The sequence below is a fragment of the Eleutherodactylus coqui genome, chromosome 9, assembly GCF_035609145.1.
Source record: "Eleutherodactylus coqui strain aEleCoq1 chromosome 9, aEleCoq1.hap1, whole genome shotgun sequence".
Classification (NCBI taxonomy): domain Eukaryota; kingdom Metazoa; phylum Chordata; class Amphibia; order Anura; family Eleutherodactylidae; genus Eleutherodactylus; species Eleutherodactylus coqui.
The window spans coordinates 59,080,705-59,100,820 of NC_089845.1; the positions used below are offsets into that span (position 1 = coordinate 59,080,705).

General features: G+C 44.2%; 1 protein-coding gene across 1 annotated transcript in view; it reads right to left on the reverse strand.

Moving 5' to 3' along the window:
• Positions 1 to 6,258: 6,258 nt before the first annotated feature.
• The window catches only part of LOC136579124 (glyoxylate/hydroxypyruvate reductase B-like), a 50,771-nt gene continuing 36,913 nt past the window's right edge, over positions 6,259 to 20,116 (reverse strand). The window contains exon 6 of the mRNA XM_066579451.1: positions 6,259 to 9,218. Within this exon, the coding sequence (XP_066435548.1) occupies positions 9,062 to 9,218 (157 nt within the window). The 3' untranslated portion in view covers positions 6,259 to 9,061. The remainder of the gene's footprint in view (positions 9,219 to 20,116) is intronic.

Genomic DNA, 20,116 nt, shown 5'->3' on the forward strand with positions numbered 1-20,116 from the left:
CGCTAGCGCAAGTGTTTGAGCGCAAGCGCAAGTACGCCGCCACGCACCCGCACGCTCAAGCGTTAACCGTCCACATAGCCAAATTTATCAGCCTTGAGATGCTGCCGTATAGGGTTGTGGAAACGGAGTCCTTCAAAAGTATGATGGCGGCGGCGGCCCCGCGCTACTCAGTTCCCAGTCGCCACTACTTTTCCCGATGTGCCGTCCCAGCCCTGCACGACCACGTCTCCCGCAACATTGTATGCGCCCTCACCAACGCGGTTACTGCCCAGGTCCACTTAACAACGGACACGTGGACAAGCACACGCGGGCAGGGCCACTACATCTCCCTGACGGCACATTGGGTGAATTTAGTGGAGGCTGGGACAGAGTCAGAGCCTGGGACCGCTCACGTCCTACCCACCCCCAGAATTGCGGGCCCCAGCTCGGTGCTGGTATCTGCGGCGGTGTATGCTTCCTCCACTAAACCACCCTCCTCCTCCTCCTCCTCCAACGCAACCTCTGTCTCGCAATCAAGATGTGTCAGCAGCAGCAGCGCGTCGCCAGCAGTCGGTGTCGCGCGTCGTGGCAGCACAGCGGTGGGCAAGCGTCAGCAGGCCGTGCTGAAACTACTCAGCTTAGGAGATAAGAGGCACACGGCCCACGAACTGCTGCAGGGTCTGACAGAGCAGACCGACCGCTGGCTTGCGCCGCTGAGCCTCCAACCGGGCATGGTCGTGTGTGACAACGGCCGTAACCTGGTGGCGGCTCTGCAGCTCGGCAGCCTCACGCACGTGCCATGCCTGGCCCACGTCTTTAATTTGGTGGTTCAGCGCTTTCTGAAAAGCTACCCCACGCTTGTCAGACCTGCTCGGAAAGGTGCGCCGGCTCTGCGCACATTTCCGCAAGTCCCACACGGACGCAGCCACCCTGCGCACCCTGCAACATCGGTTTAATCTGCCAGTGCACCGACTGCTGTGCGACGTGCCCACACGGTGGAACTCTACGCTCCACATGTTGGCCAGGCTCTATGAGCAGCGTAGAGCTATAGTGGAATACCAACTCCAACATGGGCGGCGCAGTGGGAGTCAGCCTCCTCAATTATTTACAGAAGAGTGGCCCTGGTTGGCAGACATCTGCCAGGTCCTTCGAAACTTTGAGCAGTCTACCCAGGTGGTGAGCGGCGATGCTGCAATCATTAGCGTCACCATTCCTCTGCTATGCATCTTGAGAAGTTCCCTGCAAAGCATAAAGGCAGCCGCTTTGCGCTCGGAAACAGAGCCGGGGGAAGACAGTATGTCGCTGGATAGTCAGAGCACCCTCCTGTCTATATCTCAGCGCGTTCAGGAGGAGGAGGAGGAGCATGAGGAGGATGAGGAGGAGGGGGAAGAGACAGCTTGGCCCACTGCTGACGGTACCCATGCTGCTTGCCTGTCATCATTTCAGCGTGTATGGCCTGAGGAGGAGGCGGGGGAGGAGGATCCTGAAAGTGATCTTCCTAGTGAAGACAGCCATGTGTTGCGTACAGGTACCCTGGCACACATGGCTGACTTCATGTTAGGATGCCTTTCTCGTGACCCTCGCGTTGCACGCATTCTGGCCACTACGGATTACTGGGTGTACACACTGCTCGACCCACGGGAACCTTTCCACTCTCATTCCCGAAGAGGAAAGGGGTTCGAGAGTGTTGCTATACCACAGGACCCTGGCGGACAAACTGATGGTAAAATTCCCATCCGACAGCGCTAGTAGCAGAAGGCGCACTTCCGAGGGCCAGGTAGCAGGGGAGGTGCGGAGATCGAGCAGCATGTACAGCACAGGCAATACAACAGTCTTTAAGGCCCTGGACAGCTTTATGGCTCCCTAGCAAGACTGTGTCACCGCTCCCCAGTCAAGGCTGAGTCGGCGGGAGCACTGTAAAAGGATGGTGAGGGAGTACGTAGCCGATCGCACGACCGTCCTCCGTGACGCCTCTGCCCCCTACAACTACTGGGTGTCGAAGCTGGACACGTGGCCTGAACTCGCGCTGTATGCCCTGGAGGTGCTTGCTTGTCCTGCGGCTAGCGTCCTGTCAGAGAGGGTGTTTAGTGCGGCTGGGGGAATCATCACAGATAAGCGTACCCGCCTGTCAACCGACAGTGCCGATAGGCTAACACTCATCAAGATGAACAAAGCCTGGATTTCCCCAGACTTCTCTTCTCCACCAGCGGACAGCAGCGATACCTAAGCAATACGTAGGCTGCACCCGCGGATGGAAGCATCGTTCTCTCTCACCATCCAAAACGGGGACATTTCTGCTTCATCAATCTGTGTATAATATTCCTCCTCCTCCTGCTCCTCCTCCTGAAACCTCACGTAATGACGCCGAACGGGCAATTTTTTTAGGGCCACAAGGCTCACTCATATAATTTTTCTTAAAAATTTTTATACGTTTCAATGCTCTTAAAAGCGTTGAAACTTTAACTTGAACCAAATTTTCGTTAAACTGGGCTGCCTCCAGGCCTAGTTACCACTTAAGCCACATTAACCAAAGCGATTAATGGGTTTCACCTGCCCTCTTGGTTGGCCAGGGCCAATTTTTCTGATGTACATTAGTACTGTTGATACAGCAATTTTTGTGGGCCCTCGCCTACAGTGTAATCAAATTAATTTTTAGCCCACCTGCATTACAGCTGATGTTACATCCGCTGTGTTGGGCAATGCAATGGGATATTTTTATGTACCGCCGGTGGCTTCCTGGCACCCACCCATGCTGTGGGTCCACAGAGAATTATAAATGCATCTGTTTCCACTTGTAAAGAACCCCAGTCTGACTGGGGCATGCAGTGTGGGCCGAAGCCCACCTGCATTAAGCACGACATTACTACCTCAGCTGTGTTGGGCAATGCAATGGGATATTTTTATGTACCTCCGGTGGGTTCCAGGGAGCCACCCATGCTGTCGGTCCACAGGGACTTCACAATAGGGAGTTGTACCTGCCTGTGTCTATGAATTAAAAACCGCGGTCTGACTGGGGCATGCAGACACCTTGACAGAATGAATAGTGTGTGGCACATAGGTTCCCCATTGCTATGCCCACGTGTGCAGCTCCTGATGGCGGTGGCACAGGATTATATTTCTCATTGCTTCTGTACAGCATTGTGGGCTATCGCCCCGCCCCTTTTAAAGAGGGTCGCTGCCTAGCTGTGCCAACCCTCTGCAGTGTGTGCCTGCGGTTCCTCGTCATGGCAGACGCACTTATAAATAGACATGAGGGTGGTGTGGCATGAGGGCAGCTGAAGGCTGCGCAGGGACACTTTTGTGTGCGCTGTGGACACTGGGTCGTGCGGGGGGGTTGGGCAGCATGTAACCCAGGAGAAGTGGCAGCGGAGTGTCATGCAGGCAGTGATTGTGCTTTGTTGGAGGTAGTGTGGTGCTTAGCTAAGGTATCCATTGCTAATTAGGGCTTTTCAGAAGTAAAAGTTGTTGGGAGGGGGGGGGCCACTCTTGCCGGTATTGTGGCTTAATAGTGGGACCTGTGAACTTGAGATGCAGCCCAACATGTAGCCCCTCGCCTGCCCTATCCGTTGCTGTGTCGTTCCCATCACTTTCTTGAATTGCCCAGATTTTCACACATGAAAACCTTAGCGAGCATCGGCGAAATACAAAAATGCTCGGGTCGCCCATTGACTTCAATGGGGTTCGTTATTCGAAACGAACCCTCGAGCATCGCGATAATTTCGTCCCGAGTAACGAGCACCCGAGCATTTTGGTGCTCGCTCATCTCTAATAACAATTAATAATTGATATGTGAGTGAGAAAGTAACTAGCTTCTCCTACTACAGAACCCAATGTAGGCGGTTTAGATCTGCGTTGATCATGATGGAAGCCCTAACGCAGATGGCAACTGAGCTGTAGTTGACAGAGTAGGACAACTGTTATGGCACATGTAGACTCTCTTACCTTATCATGAGGTTTGATGTCACTTTTGTGGGTTTCTGAATAACATATGAAACAGAATGTGCCTGATCTATTGCTCACCAATAATCCAGGAATACACTGCGTGACGACTCCAAATCTGCATAGCACTGTGTATTATGCTATTGTCACTGAATCTCTTACAGGCTGCTTACTGTAGATCAGCAGTGTCCAACTTGTGGCCCTTGCGACCCACAGAGGAGAAATGACCCTTTACTGCACCAGGAAAACTCCCAATGGGCAGGCCATTGTGCTTAATTATACACAGGGCCGGCCACTGTCAGTGACAACTTAGCTACATGCGGCCAGCCCTTTGTATAAGAAATGCAGTGGCCTGTCTGCCCAACTACTGCTATGTGACTGTGAAGTAATGAAGTATGGCGACACTGACACACAAGCCACTGCTGATGCTGCTTCAAGTTGTAGGAGAGTCATTGTGGGGAGGAGAGCCAATAAGGAGGCATTCTGGTCGACTAAGCCAGCGAACCCCAACATTGGTCCAGTGCTTATTAGTCCTACCTCCAAGCCGTGCTGTTCATGTGACATGGTAAGGGGCCTGGAGATGTCAAGATGTACTCGGCATAGAAGCGGCGAGCTACAAGCACCTTTGTTGGCTTCTATTCTTCCTGCCCCCTCTCTAATTTTCTGTTGGGTTGCAGCTAGACCAGCTCCCAGTCCCCGGTAGCAGTACTGTGAGTGAGTCTGTGAGAGTTAATGAGCGAGAAGCCCAGTGCAAGCAAAAGTCAGTAGACTAGTCAGGTTGGCCACCCCAGCTCCATTAATTTAGAAGTCATCAGCTCAGTGCTGCCTGCCTTTGTGTCTCTGGTAGATATTAATTGATAATTTGGTTAACAAAGATTTTTATTATTTTAGAAAATTTAAGATCGTTCAAATTTCCAACATTACGGTCATTCTTGAAATCAGGGGGTTACAGAATCATTCAGGCTAACAATAAAGTTACATAACCGGTTTATAAGCATAGGTTCAAGTTCCTTTCTTCAGTTAAAGCCCATTTAGACACAATGAATATCGCTCAAAATTCGCTCAAAAGCCATCTTTTGAGCGATAATTGTTGTATCTCAACGGGCGGCCATCGTGCACTGTTCATTCATCATTGAGTTTCAGCAAGCTAAAAGTCAGCGATGAGCCTTATCAGCTCCGCGCTGAGTTCTCAGCGGGATACCAGCTGATAGCATTCTTTCAGCTGGTATCCAGCACTGAGCTCTCAGCAATCGCTCCAAGAACAAAGCAGCTCCTGCTGTTGTCAGTGCTATCAACTCAGAGAGATACCAGCTCCGAGAACAAAGCAGCTGCTTTGTTCTCGGAGCTATCGCTGCGGTGTCCTGCTCCGCCTGCATTTAACTCTTAAGTAGCTAATTAGCTACCTAAAAGTTTATGCAAACATGATCGTTTATAACGGTCACTCAAACTGTTGTTTGAGCGATTTTTGAGTGATCATCTTTCAGTGTAAATGGGCCTTAACATTAACCCCTGATAAGATAGAGATAACAACAAAGGACCAAAAGCAAGAAATAAAAGATTAGGAGACAAGAAAAGGTGGGAAGAAGGCAGTCTATGATACTTCTCATATACCTATGAATAGGGTGATCAAGGTCTGATGCTGGCTAAAACGCATTCCTGGTTTTATTGAATGCTGAGACACTATTAATAAAGGCGAAAGTTTTCCATACCTCTGAGGGCGAACCTCGTTTTTGCTGAACTTTTCTATAAAACGCTGCCTGCGGAATGGCCTGTATTTTCAAACTGACAAATTCCCCTTAAAGGCTATAGAAACATTTGTGCATGAAAAATCAATACACACACATCTTACTTAGTCCCTGCAGGAAAACAAATGATGCACTTATCTGTTTTCTGCATGGAGTTTTCCTTCTTGTGCATTTATAAAGCTTCATACTTGATTTGCAGGCTCTCCTATATTCAGGTTTCTAGCTGATGGTATTTCCAGCACTGATCAGCTAGTGTCTCTCATGAATGCACACAAACTCAACACTGCAGTTATCTCTCCTAGTTCATCCTTTTTTTCTGTGGCAGCTGATCTTGATCCCCCTCACCTGGAGTGAATTACAACCCTCTGTAATAGTAGCTTTCTTTGCTCTCTGTCTTCCTGATTTACTCCATTGTCCCCCAGCAATGTCATACAGCCCTCTGTAATAGGTCAGTGAAAAGGCAGTGAGTGGAGGGTCAAGCAAGCTAGTAGCGGAGCTGTCAGTTAGCTCTGACTGACAGAACCTGTGAAGATTTCAGTCCTCCAGTCTGCAGCGTCTTGGTAAACAATACAAGCATAGAATCCAAACTGTCAGAAATTTTTAATGAAAACAAATTGCAAAAAGTCTCCATTTTCAAAAACACATTACAAGAAAAAAAAAAGTGCAAAGGTGTGCATAGCTTTTAATTATTGTGAGGAGATTTTACTAATCATTTTCTTCTTTCTATAAATATTATTGGTAGAGGTTCACTATAAGGCCCCTCTCACACACAACGCTTTTGACAGGGTTTACCGAGGTGTTTGAAACACCGCACGGACCATCCATAGTACAGATGAAGAAAAAGAAAGGCAGGTGCGCACGGACGCCGCTGTTGCCAGGGCTGCATTCCACTGTGGGATTCCGACCCGCCCGTGTGCAGACAGCCTAAATGCTGCACAAAGCAGCTCTGCCCTAGTACAAACGCAGTGTTTTTAACGCCTGTGCGAGAGTGGCCGATGTCACAACAACTAAAAGAATAACAAAAACTTCACTCGTCACTCACCCCCCCAAAAAAATCTCTTATTTGTGCTACATTTTCATTTTTGCAATAATTAAAATTTAATTCTCAAGTAATCAACAGTTTTACTGTCAAACAGATTGGAGATCAATTGGCATTCCAGTACTAGAGCCTGTTCACATTACAGTTCTTGTTCACATTTAGCATGTAGACCAGGGAAGCTCCCGATTTACATGCTAAACACCTTAACAGTATACATTAGTAAATCACAATAAAAAAGGTATGAAATAGCGTAATAGACTGCGCCATTTCATGCTGTGGAGTCTAGTAAAAACATATATCTTAACCCCTTAAGGTCACAGCCCTTTTTTTAATTTGTTTTTCATGTTCGGTTTTTCCTCCCCACTTTAAAAAATTCTTAACACTCTTATTTATCCATCAATTTAGCTGTCTGAGGGCTTGTTTTTTGCGGGACGAGTTGTATTTTTTAATGGTACTATTTAATGTACCATATAATATACTGAAAAACTTTAAATAAAATTCTAAGTGGAGAGAAATAGAAAAAAAGAAAAGTTTAATTCTGCCATCTTTGGTTGGGTTCTTGTTTCCAAAATGGCATAATAACCTTATTTAATGGGTCACTTTCTGGCACCGTCTTCTGACAGCTATGAATTTTTTTTATTCTTTCGACAACATAGTTGTGCAAGCGTTCATATTTTATTTAGAATTTTTATCATAAATACGGCAAAAGGTTTTTTTATTACCTTTTCTTTTTTTAATAATTAATAAAACTTTTTAAACCGTTTTTTTTTAAAATTCCCCATTGGGGACAAGAACTTGAGATGGTTTGATCACTCCTGCAGTTTGATGTAATACCATAGTATTACATTATACCGTGATCTGACAGGCAATCTATAAAGCCACGCCACAGGCGTGGCTTAATAGGCAATCTGCAATGGCAGCCCTGAGGGCTTTTAGAAGGCCTCCGGCAGCCATGGCATCTAAAAGGCGCCCTATGATCTCATCATAGGGGGCCGTTTGGGACCTCTGACCTCCGATCAGGGCATTTTAAGGCTGCTGTCAGAATCAACGGCATTTAAAGGGTTAACAGTCGCGATCAGCAAAAGTGCTGCAGGCGGTTGTCAGCTGTAAGAAACAGCCAGCACTCGCATTGTATGGAGCAGGAATGGACCCCTGATCCCCCTTCATACATACCCCGAACCTCCATGACATACATGGTGTATGAAGCGTTAGGAGTTCATGGAAGCCTATGAAGATGGATTCCCGCTGTATGTATTTGGTCACAGAAATCTGTTAAATGTATACTTCATGAACTTTTCAATAGCATTTTGTGACATCGCCGTTAAACAGATGTTATTATCATCTATAAGTGCCGGATACATTAAACCGTGTTGGTACGGTGTTAGCCAGTGGAGCAAACTGTGATTGTTCTCAGTGAGAGAAACCAGGTAATCTTGTAGATATGATACCTTTTAATAGCTAACAAAAATACATGATGTTACAGCAAACTTTTGGATCGTCTATCGATCCTTCCTCAGGCTAAAATGGAATTGGTTTGGATGGGGCAAATATATAATACACAGATGCAGAGAGGACACCCCTCTTGATTGAAAAACAAATGTTCTCACCAGAAATTTGAGACTGTTTTGCACTCAAAAATTAAAACAACAGACAAACTGAGCCAAGACATAAATCCTAAATCAGTCCACTGAGCTCAGGACAGTTTTATGATGTGTCTTATGGAGAGATGGAAGGAGATGCACATGGAAGGAGATGCAGCACCACCTATTGGTTGGCAACATTATTACAAGTCAAGTTCTGAATTTTTATGAAGTTTTTAAGAAAGAAAAAAATGATTGGGAAGAGGACATCCCTCTTGACCTCCTTCAGACCTTTCATATTTTCCACTTAAGCAAGAATCCCGGGCTGAGGTTCATTCCATTCTTACGGATATCAAACATGGCCATTAATTTGCGCTTCCAAATTCTTCTGTGATGCTGTGATTTGAAATTGCCCTTCAGTATAATAACTCTCATCTGCCGTATGCTATATCCATGACCACAAAAATGTACATTAAACAGATACCCAACAGTGGCATCCGTCACCAATAGCCTATAGTGCCATCCATTTATCAGATACATCATTAAAAGCTATTGAAAAGCTCATGACAATCAGTTAAGCAGGTATAAGTGTAGTGCATAGGTGACGGATGCCTCGGGCAACCATAAGGGGCTCCACTTAGCGTATACTTTGCATAAAAACCAGAGCCTTAAAAGTAATATGTGTAAAATCAGCAATCAATACGAAGATTGGAGTATCGCATGTGAAGAAGATTGAGGATCTTAAGAGATCTTCAAAGGATCTTCAAAAGATCTCCTTGTTAATTCCTAGTAACTTCATAGGACATGGGAAGGTTGTTAATGGCATCGATCATACTTTGCACCATAGCTTCCATCATAATACGCCTAGTTTCGAAGGTTGCACTGCCCATGTGGGGTGTTAAAATAACATTTCTGAGTTTTAGAAGTGGGTGATCTCTAGAAGAAATGTAAATGAAATAAGTTAGAAAACAAGTTTACAAACAATGTTAAAAATCTAAAAAACAAAAACAAAAACTCTAATCGAAGCCAAAAAAAACTTATTTTTTATTCGAGTATTGTACATTTTATATGACTTTTTATTTATGGAAATCCCTACCATACAGGGACCATAATCTTTACTCAACTCTTGCTTTGAGTTTCAAAGTGATGATCAGGCCCAAACGTTCACCTATTTGCCGGGAAGTGTAAATGTGCCAACGATCAACTGATGAACGAGAAAATGCTTGTTCATCAGCCGCTCAGCTCACTTATACAAGTGTTACGTTCCTTGCTGGTTGGCTACACATCTTCCAATGTAAACAGAAAGATTGGTAACCAACCGATGGTAGCCATATGGGGACGAATAATCATACTAACGATCATTTGTCCCAATGCAGCAGATCATTTTTGCATATGTAACATACTGAACGAGCGATGACCGATGAGCTCGCTGTCAGTCAGCAGTCACTGCAGAGATAGATGAGCTGCCCGTGTAAGGCCAGCTTCAGAGGAGCATATCCACATACGCATCCGTATTACAGATGGCATTACAGCTATATTCCATCAGTATTTCATAAGGATTTGCCTCCTTATGGGTTTAATTTTCTACTCGACAAATACTGATCAGTATTTGCTTAATAGAAAAGAATCGCAATACGGAGGCAAAAAACACAAAAATTTTTTTAATAAACAGCTGTGAAAAATATGGCAATGTGAATAGTTACATAGATGTATATTAGCTCCGCTGACCAAATACGTAGCGAATATACACTTGTCTGAAATCAGACTAAAAGGTTCCTAACTTAGTTGATATGTAAAGTGTCACTAACATAACTTTACACTCTTTACCATTGGTATCAAAAGGTTTTCCAAATAAAGTCAAAGAAATCCAACGGTGTAATTGTATTTTTACTCTATTATACTACTAAAATAATATTTTCAACACCATTTATTCCATTAACTAATATGCAGTCTACATTATAAAGCGGTATAAAGAAAAAAGACCCCCGCGCTCCGAGACCAGGAGCTCCGTGACAAAGATTAAATAACTTTTATTGCGACGCGTTTCAACGGTACACAGCCGTCTTTCTCAAGCATTACATACATAATAAAATACACACCTTTATATACATAAATAAATTAATCCTTACTCACTACACCCGGCTCGGATAGACGCCGCGTCCCGGCGCCATCTTGAAACCACGTGGAGTAATCCAGCATACATTCCACGTGATGATGTGTACATCATCTATTTCATTATAAAACAAACCTTTTCACCATTGTTATAATCTCTATTAAAACCAAATTCCATAGTCAAAAATTGAACTGACTCCGTAAACTTGTATATCAAGCAACATATCATAATTATCAGTAGAACATTGTCTCTATTATATACAAAAATTCCTTTTCGTTGTATAATATCAAAATATAGTTATAAATAGTTGTAGACTCAAACCATAAATAATCATATACAATAAATATATATAAAAAATCATAAATAATGCATTTTCAAATCGACCATCAATATGAATGAATAAAAATAAATAAATACTTAAATCCCTTTATAAAAATATAGATAACATATTATATCTAAACGATAATATTCTAATTATACCCTATAAAAATAAATAAATTATTTTTATCATGTAAATATTTATATATTATTCTCTATAAACAGTATTCTCCTATATATACATAAAATTTATGTTTCCCCAATAAGTCTAAATTTTCTCCAATACCTCATTCAGACCCCCAGGTACTAGGGTCTTCAATTTATAAATCCAGTACATCTCCTTACGTCGGAGGTAACTGGTTGACTTGTTCTGAATTATGTATGTAATGCTTGAGAAAGACGGCTGTGTACCGTTGAAACGCGTCGCAATAAAAGTTATTTAATCTTTGTCACGGAGCTCCTGGTCTCGGAGCGCGGGGGTCTTTTTTCTTTATACCGCTTTGGATATCGGAAGCCTGAAGGCTTTACACCCCGGGACGTCTCTCCTGCAGACACAGGATTGAAGACCAGGATCTTTCTAAAGGCAAACGTGGATATCGGGTGCCGGTGGCTCCTTTAATTAGGAGCGCACTGTGCACCAGGTGAGTTTTCACTCACCAACCTTTATATTTATAATTTTATATATCTTTGGAGGCGCTGAGATTTTATTTCTTTTCTTCATGCAGTCTACATTATAGTTATACATCATGAACAGGCATCAACCCACGCAGCAAGAATATATGCAATATCTTTCTGATTTCTCATTATGCCCCATTTGGTTGTTATTACATCCCATATTCCCATATCTATCTCTTTTTTTGTTGCTATGGGTTACGTCCACTCAATATCCTGCTCTTTCATGTTCACACATAGTTTACTCGTCATGCGTAGTTGACTCTTCTCCAAGTATGCGATCTTGGCGCACCAGTGTTTGTGCGGTGACTGACTGCATTCAATGTGTGTGCCCACCTGATGTCTTTACATCATATGGACATTCCCAATGTCTGGAGCTGTAAATGGGAAGCAAGTGGCGGAGATGGGGAGATCGCCTTACTGAAAACGTAAGTCTATCCAAACGAGTGAAGCATCACAGTGAAAGTTGGAACCTCTGCACTCATTGTTAGCAGAGGATTAGACTCCAACTTCTCAACAGAGACCAATAAAAGAAAACAGGAGCAATCAATGGAGCCAAATGAACAAACTTGATACCCAAAAGGGACTGAATGTAGATTATTCCCAGGAACACATTCAAATGAAACTCACCCAGATTTTGTTCCTCTTTTAATGATGCTCTAAAAGTCACAGATTTTAAGTCCTATATTTGATATTTTATTTCTCTACCTACAATGGTGACCACACAGCTACCCAATGTGTTTTTTTAAGATCATACTAAGAATACGTAAGTGGATCACTCACTGTCTTCAGATGGGATGTTTTGGGATGTTAATTCTATTTTTTTATTGTGATTTAATGCCAATAAAGAGATGTACTACTTGGTTTTACGTGATGACATTTGTCTATGGTCTATGTTGTCCTCGATTAATTCTGCAGTATCTCTAGTTTCCCTTCACTGACATGATCACTGTGTTTTACAAGCCAAGAAAAACAAACCTTGGCACAGTTAGCGAGCTGAAAAAAGTGTTATTGCTCTTAGTAAGAGAAACAAAATAATTCTTGTGAGATATGAGAACTTTTTCGAGGCCAAAAACTAATTATTAGGAGCATGGAATGGAATGAAACAACAAACTTCCGGTATGTAGTACTCACCAGTCTAGCACAGCCGCTCCGGTCACTTAAGGCTCATTTTCCAAGTGACCACGGCAGCAAATCACTGACTTCAGAGGTGATATTGTCATGAGTAACATGTGACTGCAGAGCCAGTGATTGGTTGCTGCAGTCACATGGACAATGAATGGCATGTGGCAGGTCTTCTAAAAGGTGAGAACTGCTAGGTTTTTGTTATTTTTGTTATGCTTGGGAAAGCTTATGTTCAGCTGAAACATCGCATCGGCATGTATGCAAAAAAGAGAATGGAATTAACACCACAATTGGATTGTTGCCTCCCTTTCTTTGTGTTTCTGCTTGGTTGGGTAACAAGGACTATTCCCACATATAGAGGGGGGCATCCAAGTTTTGCTAACCCTGGAGTACTGTTCATCTCCTAGATGAATTGTTTATTATTTTGGCCTATACATTGGCAATAAAAGTTTTTTTATGGAAGCCCTTTCGAATTTTCAAGAGTGATTAGTAGAGATGAGCAAGTATACTCGCTAAGGCACATTACTCGAGTGAGTAGTGCCTTAGCCGAGTATCTCCCCGCTCATCTCTAAAGATTCGGGGGCCAGCGTGGGTGACAGATGAGTTGCGGCAGGGAGCGGGGGGGGGGGGGGGGAGAGGGAGAGAGAGATCTCCCCTCTGTTCCTCCCCGCTCTCCCCCGCCAGCACCCGAACCTTTAGAGACGAGCGGGGAGATACTCGGCTAAGGCACTACTCGCTCGAGTAATGTGCCTTAGCGAGTATACTCGCTCATCTCTAGTGCTTAGGTCTCTTCATCAGACATAGTATAACAAAGCATCTAAAAAAAAACCCACACATTTGTAGATATATTGTGACAGGATTGTAGGAGTTGTAGTAGATGGGAGGTGTATTTCTCCCAGACTCTTATCATTCTGCGAGGCAGCAGGCTTACCTGCTAGGTAATTAGCTGCTCCAGTGGGTGAATGTATAAGGGCAGATGAAAGTGTAATCTCTCTCTCCGCCCTGGAGCCATAGACAGCCACAACCGTATGAGCTGCTACACCAAATTCACTATTAAATAGTATCAGGCTTTTTATCACCATTATGGTAAAACAATTAAGCTATTTATTGGAAAGCAATTTCAGAACACAAAACTTTGTACAAAAATTATGAAAGGAAAAACAAATTGTGCATTGAATGAATTGTACTACGGTATATTTATAATATAGATATATTTTATAAGCCAGAGTCAATCAGTACATTTATACAAACTTTGACTTCGACTACACCAAAATGGGACTATGACTCCACAGCCCTGACCAGAACCAAGCTTACTACATAGAGACAATACCATAACCAAGCTACACAGATGTGGTACCAGAGCCAAGTTTACAATGTATATACGGTACCAGAACTAAGCTTGCTACATAGATACAATACTAGAACCAAGCTTATTACATAGGCATGTAGTAGACATGATTATTTTGTATAAAATGTCTATCGATTTGTATAACGTAAATGTATTTTGCTGTTGTAATGACTCTAAGCTCTGAGGAGTTTAAAGGACACACACACAATCTAATCATAGTATTTGCTAGACAATGGATGTCTGATCTAATGTTAGCTAAGTACATAGAAATTACACAAGAGACCTCTAAGAGTTAAGGGCTATAGTGTTATGTGTATATCCTGTGTTCAATACTGTGTGTTTACCTAGGCCCCCTTCCACTCCTCAAACACAAGCTAGTTAAACAAATGATTTGTCAACTACACAGAATTCCTTAAGGCTGTCTGCATGCTAAAGAAGACAAAGTCCATACTATGGCGGACGTGAGGAAGGGTGGGTAGGGAGGCGGAGATTCTATATGATCCGACAAATGAGAATCATATATGTTACTGATGTAACCTGTTAAACGCCCATAAAGGGCAGGTGTTATCCTTCTCAATAAAAGGCCCTGTCTGGCTGTTTCTGGGCAGAGAGCCATTTTTAACATGAGATTCATACCTTGTGTTTGACTTGGTCAGTGTGCGCATACTGCTTCCACACAATTAGGAAAGCGACAAAATACCCCAAAGCCTGCTGGAGAAAATCATAATCCAGAACAGTGGAGTCCCTGGGTGAGCGAGTGGATCTGTGAGGTCACAGCCTGGAACGTACAGAGATCGGCAGATGGCACGCAGAACTCAGGGGCCCGAAAATCTACAGAACACGGTAAGATTGCTTTATGTAAATCTACCGATGTGAGCTGGGTTCTGACTGCTTTTCTGCCTGTTCCTGATCCAGACTGGACCTTCACTGAAAGACAGGTAATAACTCTAGTTCTGTCCACTCGGAAAATCACCATGTTACCTGTCTAGGGGTATTTTGTATGCTGTGACTGTTATGTCTGAGACGGTTAAGAATTGTTTATGCAAGACCAAGAGACAAATTCTGTGAGGGTTAATGTGTCGGGAGGGTGGACTCGGCTGTTTACGTCTGAGGGAACACGCCAGTGACATTTTCTCCTAGGTAAAACTAGTGTGAGGTTAGGAAGATTTATGATATGTATACTTACCTTTATGATTGAGCGTGTTATGTTCTCATATGTGGAAAGGTATATACTGTGAAGTATAGCCGTGCTTTGTGACGGCTGATTTCTCCAGAATATTGTTGAGGGTTTGGTCATTGAAAATAATCGTCAGTCTCTGTGTATAGCTAAATGTCCTGTCTAGATCGTGTACAAGGAGTGCTCTTGGGGATTACTAGTATACGGTGGGCTGTTATAAAGGTAGATGAGATATATACCTTGAGCCGTTGTGGGTATTCTCCAGTAATCCCGTCTGTTTGGTACTATAGAAAGAATGTGCAGTGTTTATTGTTGGGGGGAGGGCTGCTGATAAGAGTGAACTGAAAGCTTTTTCCAATTAACCCTTTCTGTTTACTTTGTCTTTCCCTGTGTTTTGTAGAATTAATGTGCATTGTAATCTGAGTGGGAAAGAGAGGTTATATTGGAAGGATTTGGAGAAAGCAGATTTTACAAGAGAAACACTACTGTGTCTTCGAATAGAATGAATATAAACTTCGAATAGAATAGAGTTGAACAGAGTGAGCAAGGGCAAAGGTCATAGAGCTTGTGATCTGGTTGCTGAAGGGAAGGGAGCAGAGTTTACTGAACATGTAGAAATGTTATACAAAGAGAAGGACCAGGAAAAGTTGCTGAAAGAAATGTCAGGTCATGGACAGATAAGATAGACTGTAGAAAGTTTTCAGAAGATGAGCAGGAAGCCTAGCAGAAAGAAAGGTGTTTTTAGATTGCTAGGAGGAGGTATAATGTAGTTAAGAGATTGAAGAGGAGAAAGCATGTAGGGGGGGTATGTGTATTGCTAATGAACAATGTAATGCCTTTGTGTTGACTACAGCCCCTCCCTGTAATGGCGGCCGCGCTTGCAATGTTTACAGCTCCACATAGTGTGACTCTGCAGCACTTCCCCCGATGTGCTCACTTTCAGGGTGTGTGATGTTACTTCCGGTCCCCCCCCATCCGGGACAGGACCTGGCCCCGCCCCTTCCTCCTCCAGCGGCCATTTTGCCTCACCTGGAAGTGCTGCTGCCCCTGGCCCCGCCCCTTCTTCCAGCGGCCATTTTGCCTCACCTGGAAGTGCTGCTGCCCCTGGCCCCGCCCCTTCTTCCGGCAGCCATTTTGCCTCACCTGGGAAATCTGTAGCCCCGCCCCTTTCTGCCTCTGGCGGCCATTTTGCTGCATTTGGGAGGCCTATATTCCCCAATGCCACTGTATCCAGTGCTAACCTCATGATTGTCTGAAGTAAGGTTTTGTTTGACCAGACTTTGTTACGCTCCAAGATGTGGCCACTTTGGATGTGTGATAAGTTCAGGGAAACAAACCTTTGTGGAGATGCAGCTTGGGACATAGTAGATGACTAAGCTGGTTTATAGTGCATGGAAGATTGGAGTTGATGCATGGGGGGCAGAGACCAGGAATACATGACAGGGGACGCTCTCTCATGTTCCCAGGGGCTCTGTTTTCCACTGCCCGCTTCTCCAATGGATACTCAGACAGATGATGTTATGGAAGGCTCCTACAGATGGAATAATTTCCCTATAGTCACCCAGCAAACTTTTTCATGCAATTTGGTGAAGTAATTTTACTTTTTATGTGAAGAAAGAGGGACTGAATTGCCCAGAGTAGGATGTTAATTCATCCGTATTCTTTAGTTTTTCTTTAAGCCTTTTGTATATTCTAGTGTCAGTCTATACTGAAGCTATAATTATATTCCGACAGGAGAGTAAAAGCTAAACGCTGGCCATACCCTGAAATACTATTACACTGGGTGACGTAAAATTTGAATCGTGTGGCGCCCCCTTGTGTTAAAAAATGCTAACTGCGACCTGAAAGGAAAAAAAAAACAAAAACATTTTTTTTTTTTGCAAGGAGATTTTCGCTCAGACTTCGCTGCATACAATGTCACCTTGACCTACAAAGTGCTTGTTTTTGTGCCTCTTGGTTTACTAGTTTGAACGCAATGACTCTTTTTCCATTGAGTATTGCGGTTCAAAAGGGGGGAGGCAGAGGTGATCTGGGCCATAGATGATCTAGGTGTTGTAGATCAGCGATTGGGTTTGGAAAAAAAAATAAATAAATGATTTTGTGCTACAAGATTCTGAGCCATGTGAAATAGAACATCAGCACGATTATTTAGTACTAATACAGTAAGAAACTGCAGGTATGCAAACAGTTATCAGAACCTCTGTTGATAATGCATATGTTGAGCTTTTTGCAGATGGTACCAGGGTGAGGATTGATGACTCCACATCGGATATGCAGTGGTCACACAACAAGATGTCCTAGAAGCAGAAGCTCTGCCTCCGCATGTCACAGTACAAGAAGCGGAATTAAAGGCCATCACTGAGGCATGTAGAGTGGCGAGAGGTAAGACCGGCAATCCTTTACACTGACTCCTGGTATGCATTTGGCATAGCTCATGATTACGGCCCAATATGGAAGGCCAGACAGTTTTTTTACCTTAGCAGGACAACCAGTTGAGAATGGTGCAGCGGTACAGAGTCGCATGGAGGCCCTACTTCTACCTGACAAAGTTGAGAGTTCGCACCGATTCCTACACTGGAGAGGCGAGAGACGACACCCTTGCTGACAGCGCAGCAAAGGCAGCGGCCCTCAAGCCGTGGAAGAAAGAAGAAAAGATACTGACAGCATGAGTCAGTGGTAAAAAACTTTGGACATTGACAAAAATTTGGACTTTGATATGCTAAAGACTTTTACAGTTACCAGCCAGCAAGGAAGGAAAGAATAAATGGACTAATATGGGAGCAGCAGAAACAGGACAGCGTGTGGTGAACGGTCAACAGCACTTGCCCACCACAGTTTCTGTATCCCATGATGGCCCAGCTGATGGACGCAAAGACCCACCTAGTAAAGCAGCACTGACGACGACGCTTGAAAGAGGTTGGGCGACTTCTGGGTTCTCTGTAGCTGCTGCATCATTTGTCCGGTTTAGCATGATCTATGCCATAGGTGAGTCAGGGCAGAAGTAAATTTGCCACATCACACTTGCCGGGACCACTCTACCCATTTCAGGGATTGCAAATTGACTACGTTCAGCTCCCCACTTGTTGGGAAGTATGAATACATGCTTGTTGTTGTTGATGTCTTTGCAGGTTGGAGGCTGACCCTGTTACCAAGGCAAACAAGTAGGTAACCGCAAAGAAGCTCATGAACGAGGTAAACTGTGAATATGGGGTACCAGAGGTGATTCAGAGTCAGACAGAGGTATAAACTTCGCAGGTAAATGTAACATGTCATGTCTGCTCTGGGTGTATCCCAGGCCTTTTACATACTGTACCATCTTTAGAGTAGTGGAAAGGTGGAGAGACGTAGTGGCACGCTAAAAAGTAAGATACTTAAAAATGACGCCACTTTGGAAAGACTGTCCTCCAATAGCCTTATACAGTGTTAGATATGAACCCAGGGGGGAGTATACATTATCTCCCTACGAGATTGTTTGGGCTAGCCCCAAGGCTAGGTTGTTACTATCCTCAGTGGTTACAATTACAATCTGATGTGTTGACTGAGTATGTGATTTCCGTTGTTAAAGAACTAACCAAAGCCTATGCACAGGTGTTCTCTTCCAGACTCAGAGGCAGACACTGGGACACATATCTTGCAGCCTGGGGATTGGGTGTGCGTCAAGAAGTTCCCCAGGAAGCACCCTCCTGAGCCCCGATTTGATGGCCCCTACCAGGTGCTTCTGACTACTGCCACAGCTGTGAAACTAGCCGAAAGACTTACATGGATCCATGCTTCATACTGTAAGAAAGCTTCAGATCCGGGAGACCAGTCTTAGTTGTGCCAAAGACGTTACTCTGGTTAGGGCTAGTGAGAGAGGAGGGTGGCAACTGGAATCCTTAGTCGGAAGAATATGAGGGTATGGTTACCTTCTAGTATAACTCGTCCAATGCTCAAGTAGCCGCATATTCCTTCGACTATTGTACTGTGGTCCCGTGTCTAGGCGCAAGATCCCACTGCAGGCCAGATTTAGCTCAGTCCAGCTGGTTATATGACTTATATACCCGGGGAATACAATATGTTTGCGCCACTGATAAAGTCTGGGGAGAAGACTGCCGTTATTGGGGATTAGTGGGATGTAACACAGGAATAGACTGGTCCTATAAACCGCGAAGTGCCTTAAATAAGAAAGATAAGAGCGGATAATCCCTAATTAGTCGTATAACCCTCCTTGAGAATAATAAGGACAGCAGGTATTGGAAAGCTGAACTTAGTATGTTGCTTGGTTTTAATGCGGTTTTTACATTAACCATGGGAGATCCAAGCCAGGGGACGGGGGGGACTTATAGTCTGGGGACATACCGGTACGGGAGGACAGATCCCTTAGGGAAGTTTAAAATAAGGGGTATGGTAGATGCAGCCGAATGGAAGCCTTCACTTAGTCCCGTGCCCATAATTAACCCCCTCCGCCGTAAGATAAAGACCTTGACGAACATGATGATCATAGCCGACCCTACCTTTTGTGGACACCTTGACAGTAGCGACTGGCTACTCTGACCAGAATCTCTGGTTGGAGTTGATGAGGTACAATGCTAACAGGAGCAACAAGTCTAACTGTTGCGTGTGCGGTAGTGCCCGACTACACTCGGGGATGGTCCCCCTAAATCTCCCTGTAGATGCTGAAGAGTGGTTTATTAGTCTCTTCACGAACATTTCCGCTAATTACACTGTCCGTGAGAGATGGAAGAAGGAATACTCTATAACTACTTAAGTGTTTTGCACCGGAGAGAGTGTTACTGACTACCCTGGAAACTACACCTGCCGGGCAATTAGGCAGGGTAGAGGGAGATTTTTGGGGAACTCACCAATATTTCCCTTGTTTAAAAAAGATGAAGAGCTAGTTCCGATAATGCCAACCACATACGCTACCAAAGAAAAGGAGAAATGTACTAGTACTGCGCCTGCCCCGATCTCCTAAGATGGATTGTCAGTGGAATTCCCATTTGCCTAGGGATAGTGCAGAAGACCTTAAGTTCCGGCGAGGGCACACCCTGTGGGGTGTTAACTTGTACAGATAGAGGGTATGGATGCCCGGAAATGAGCCC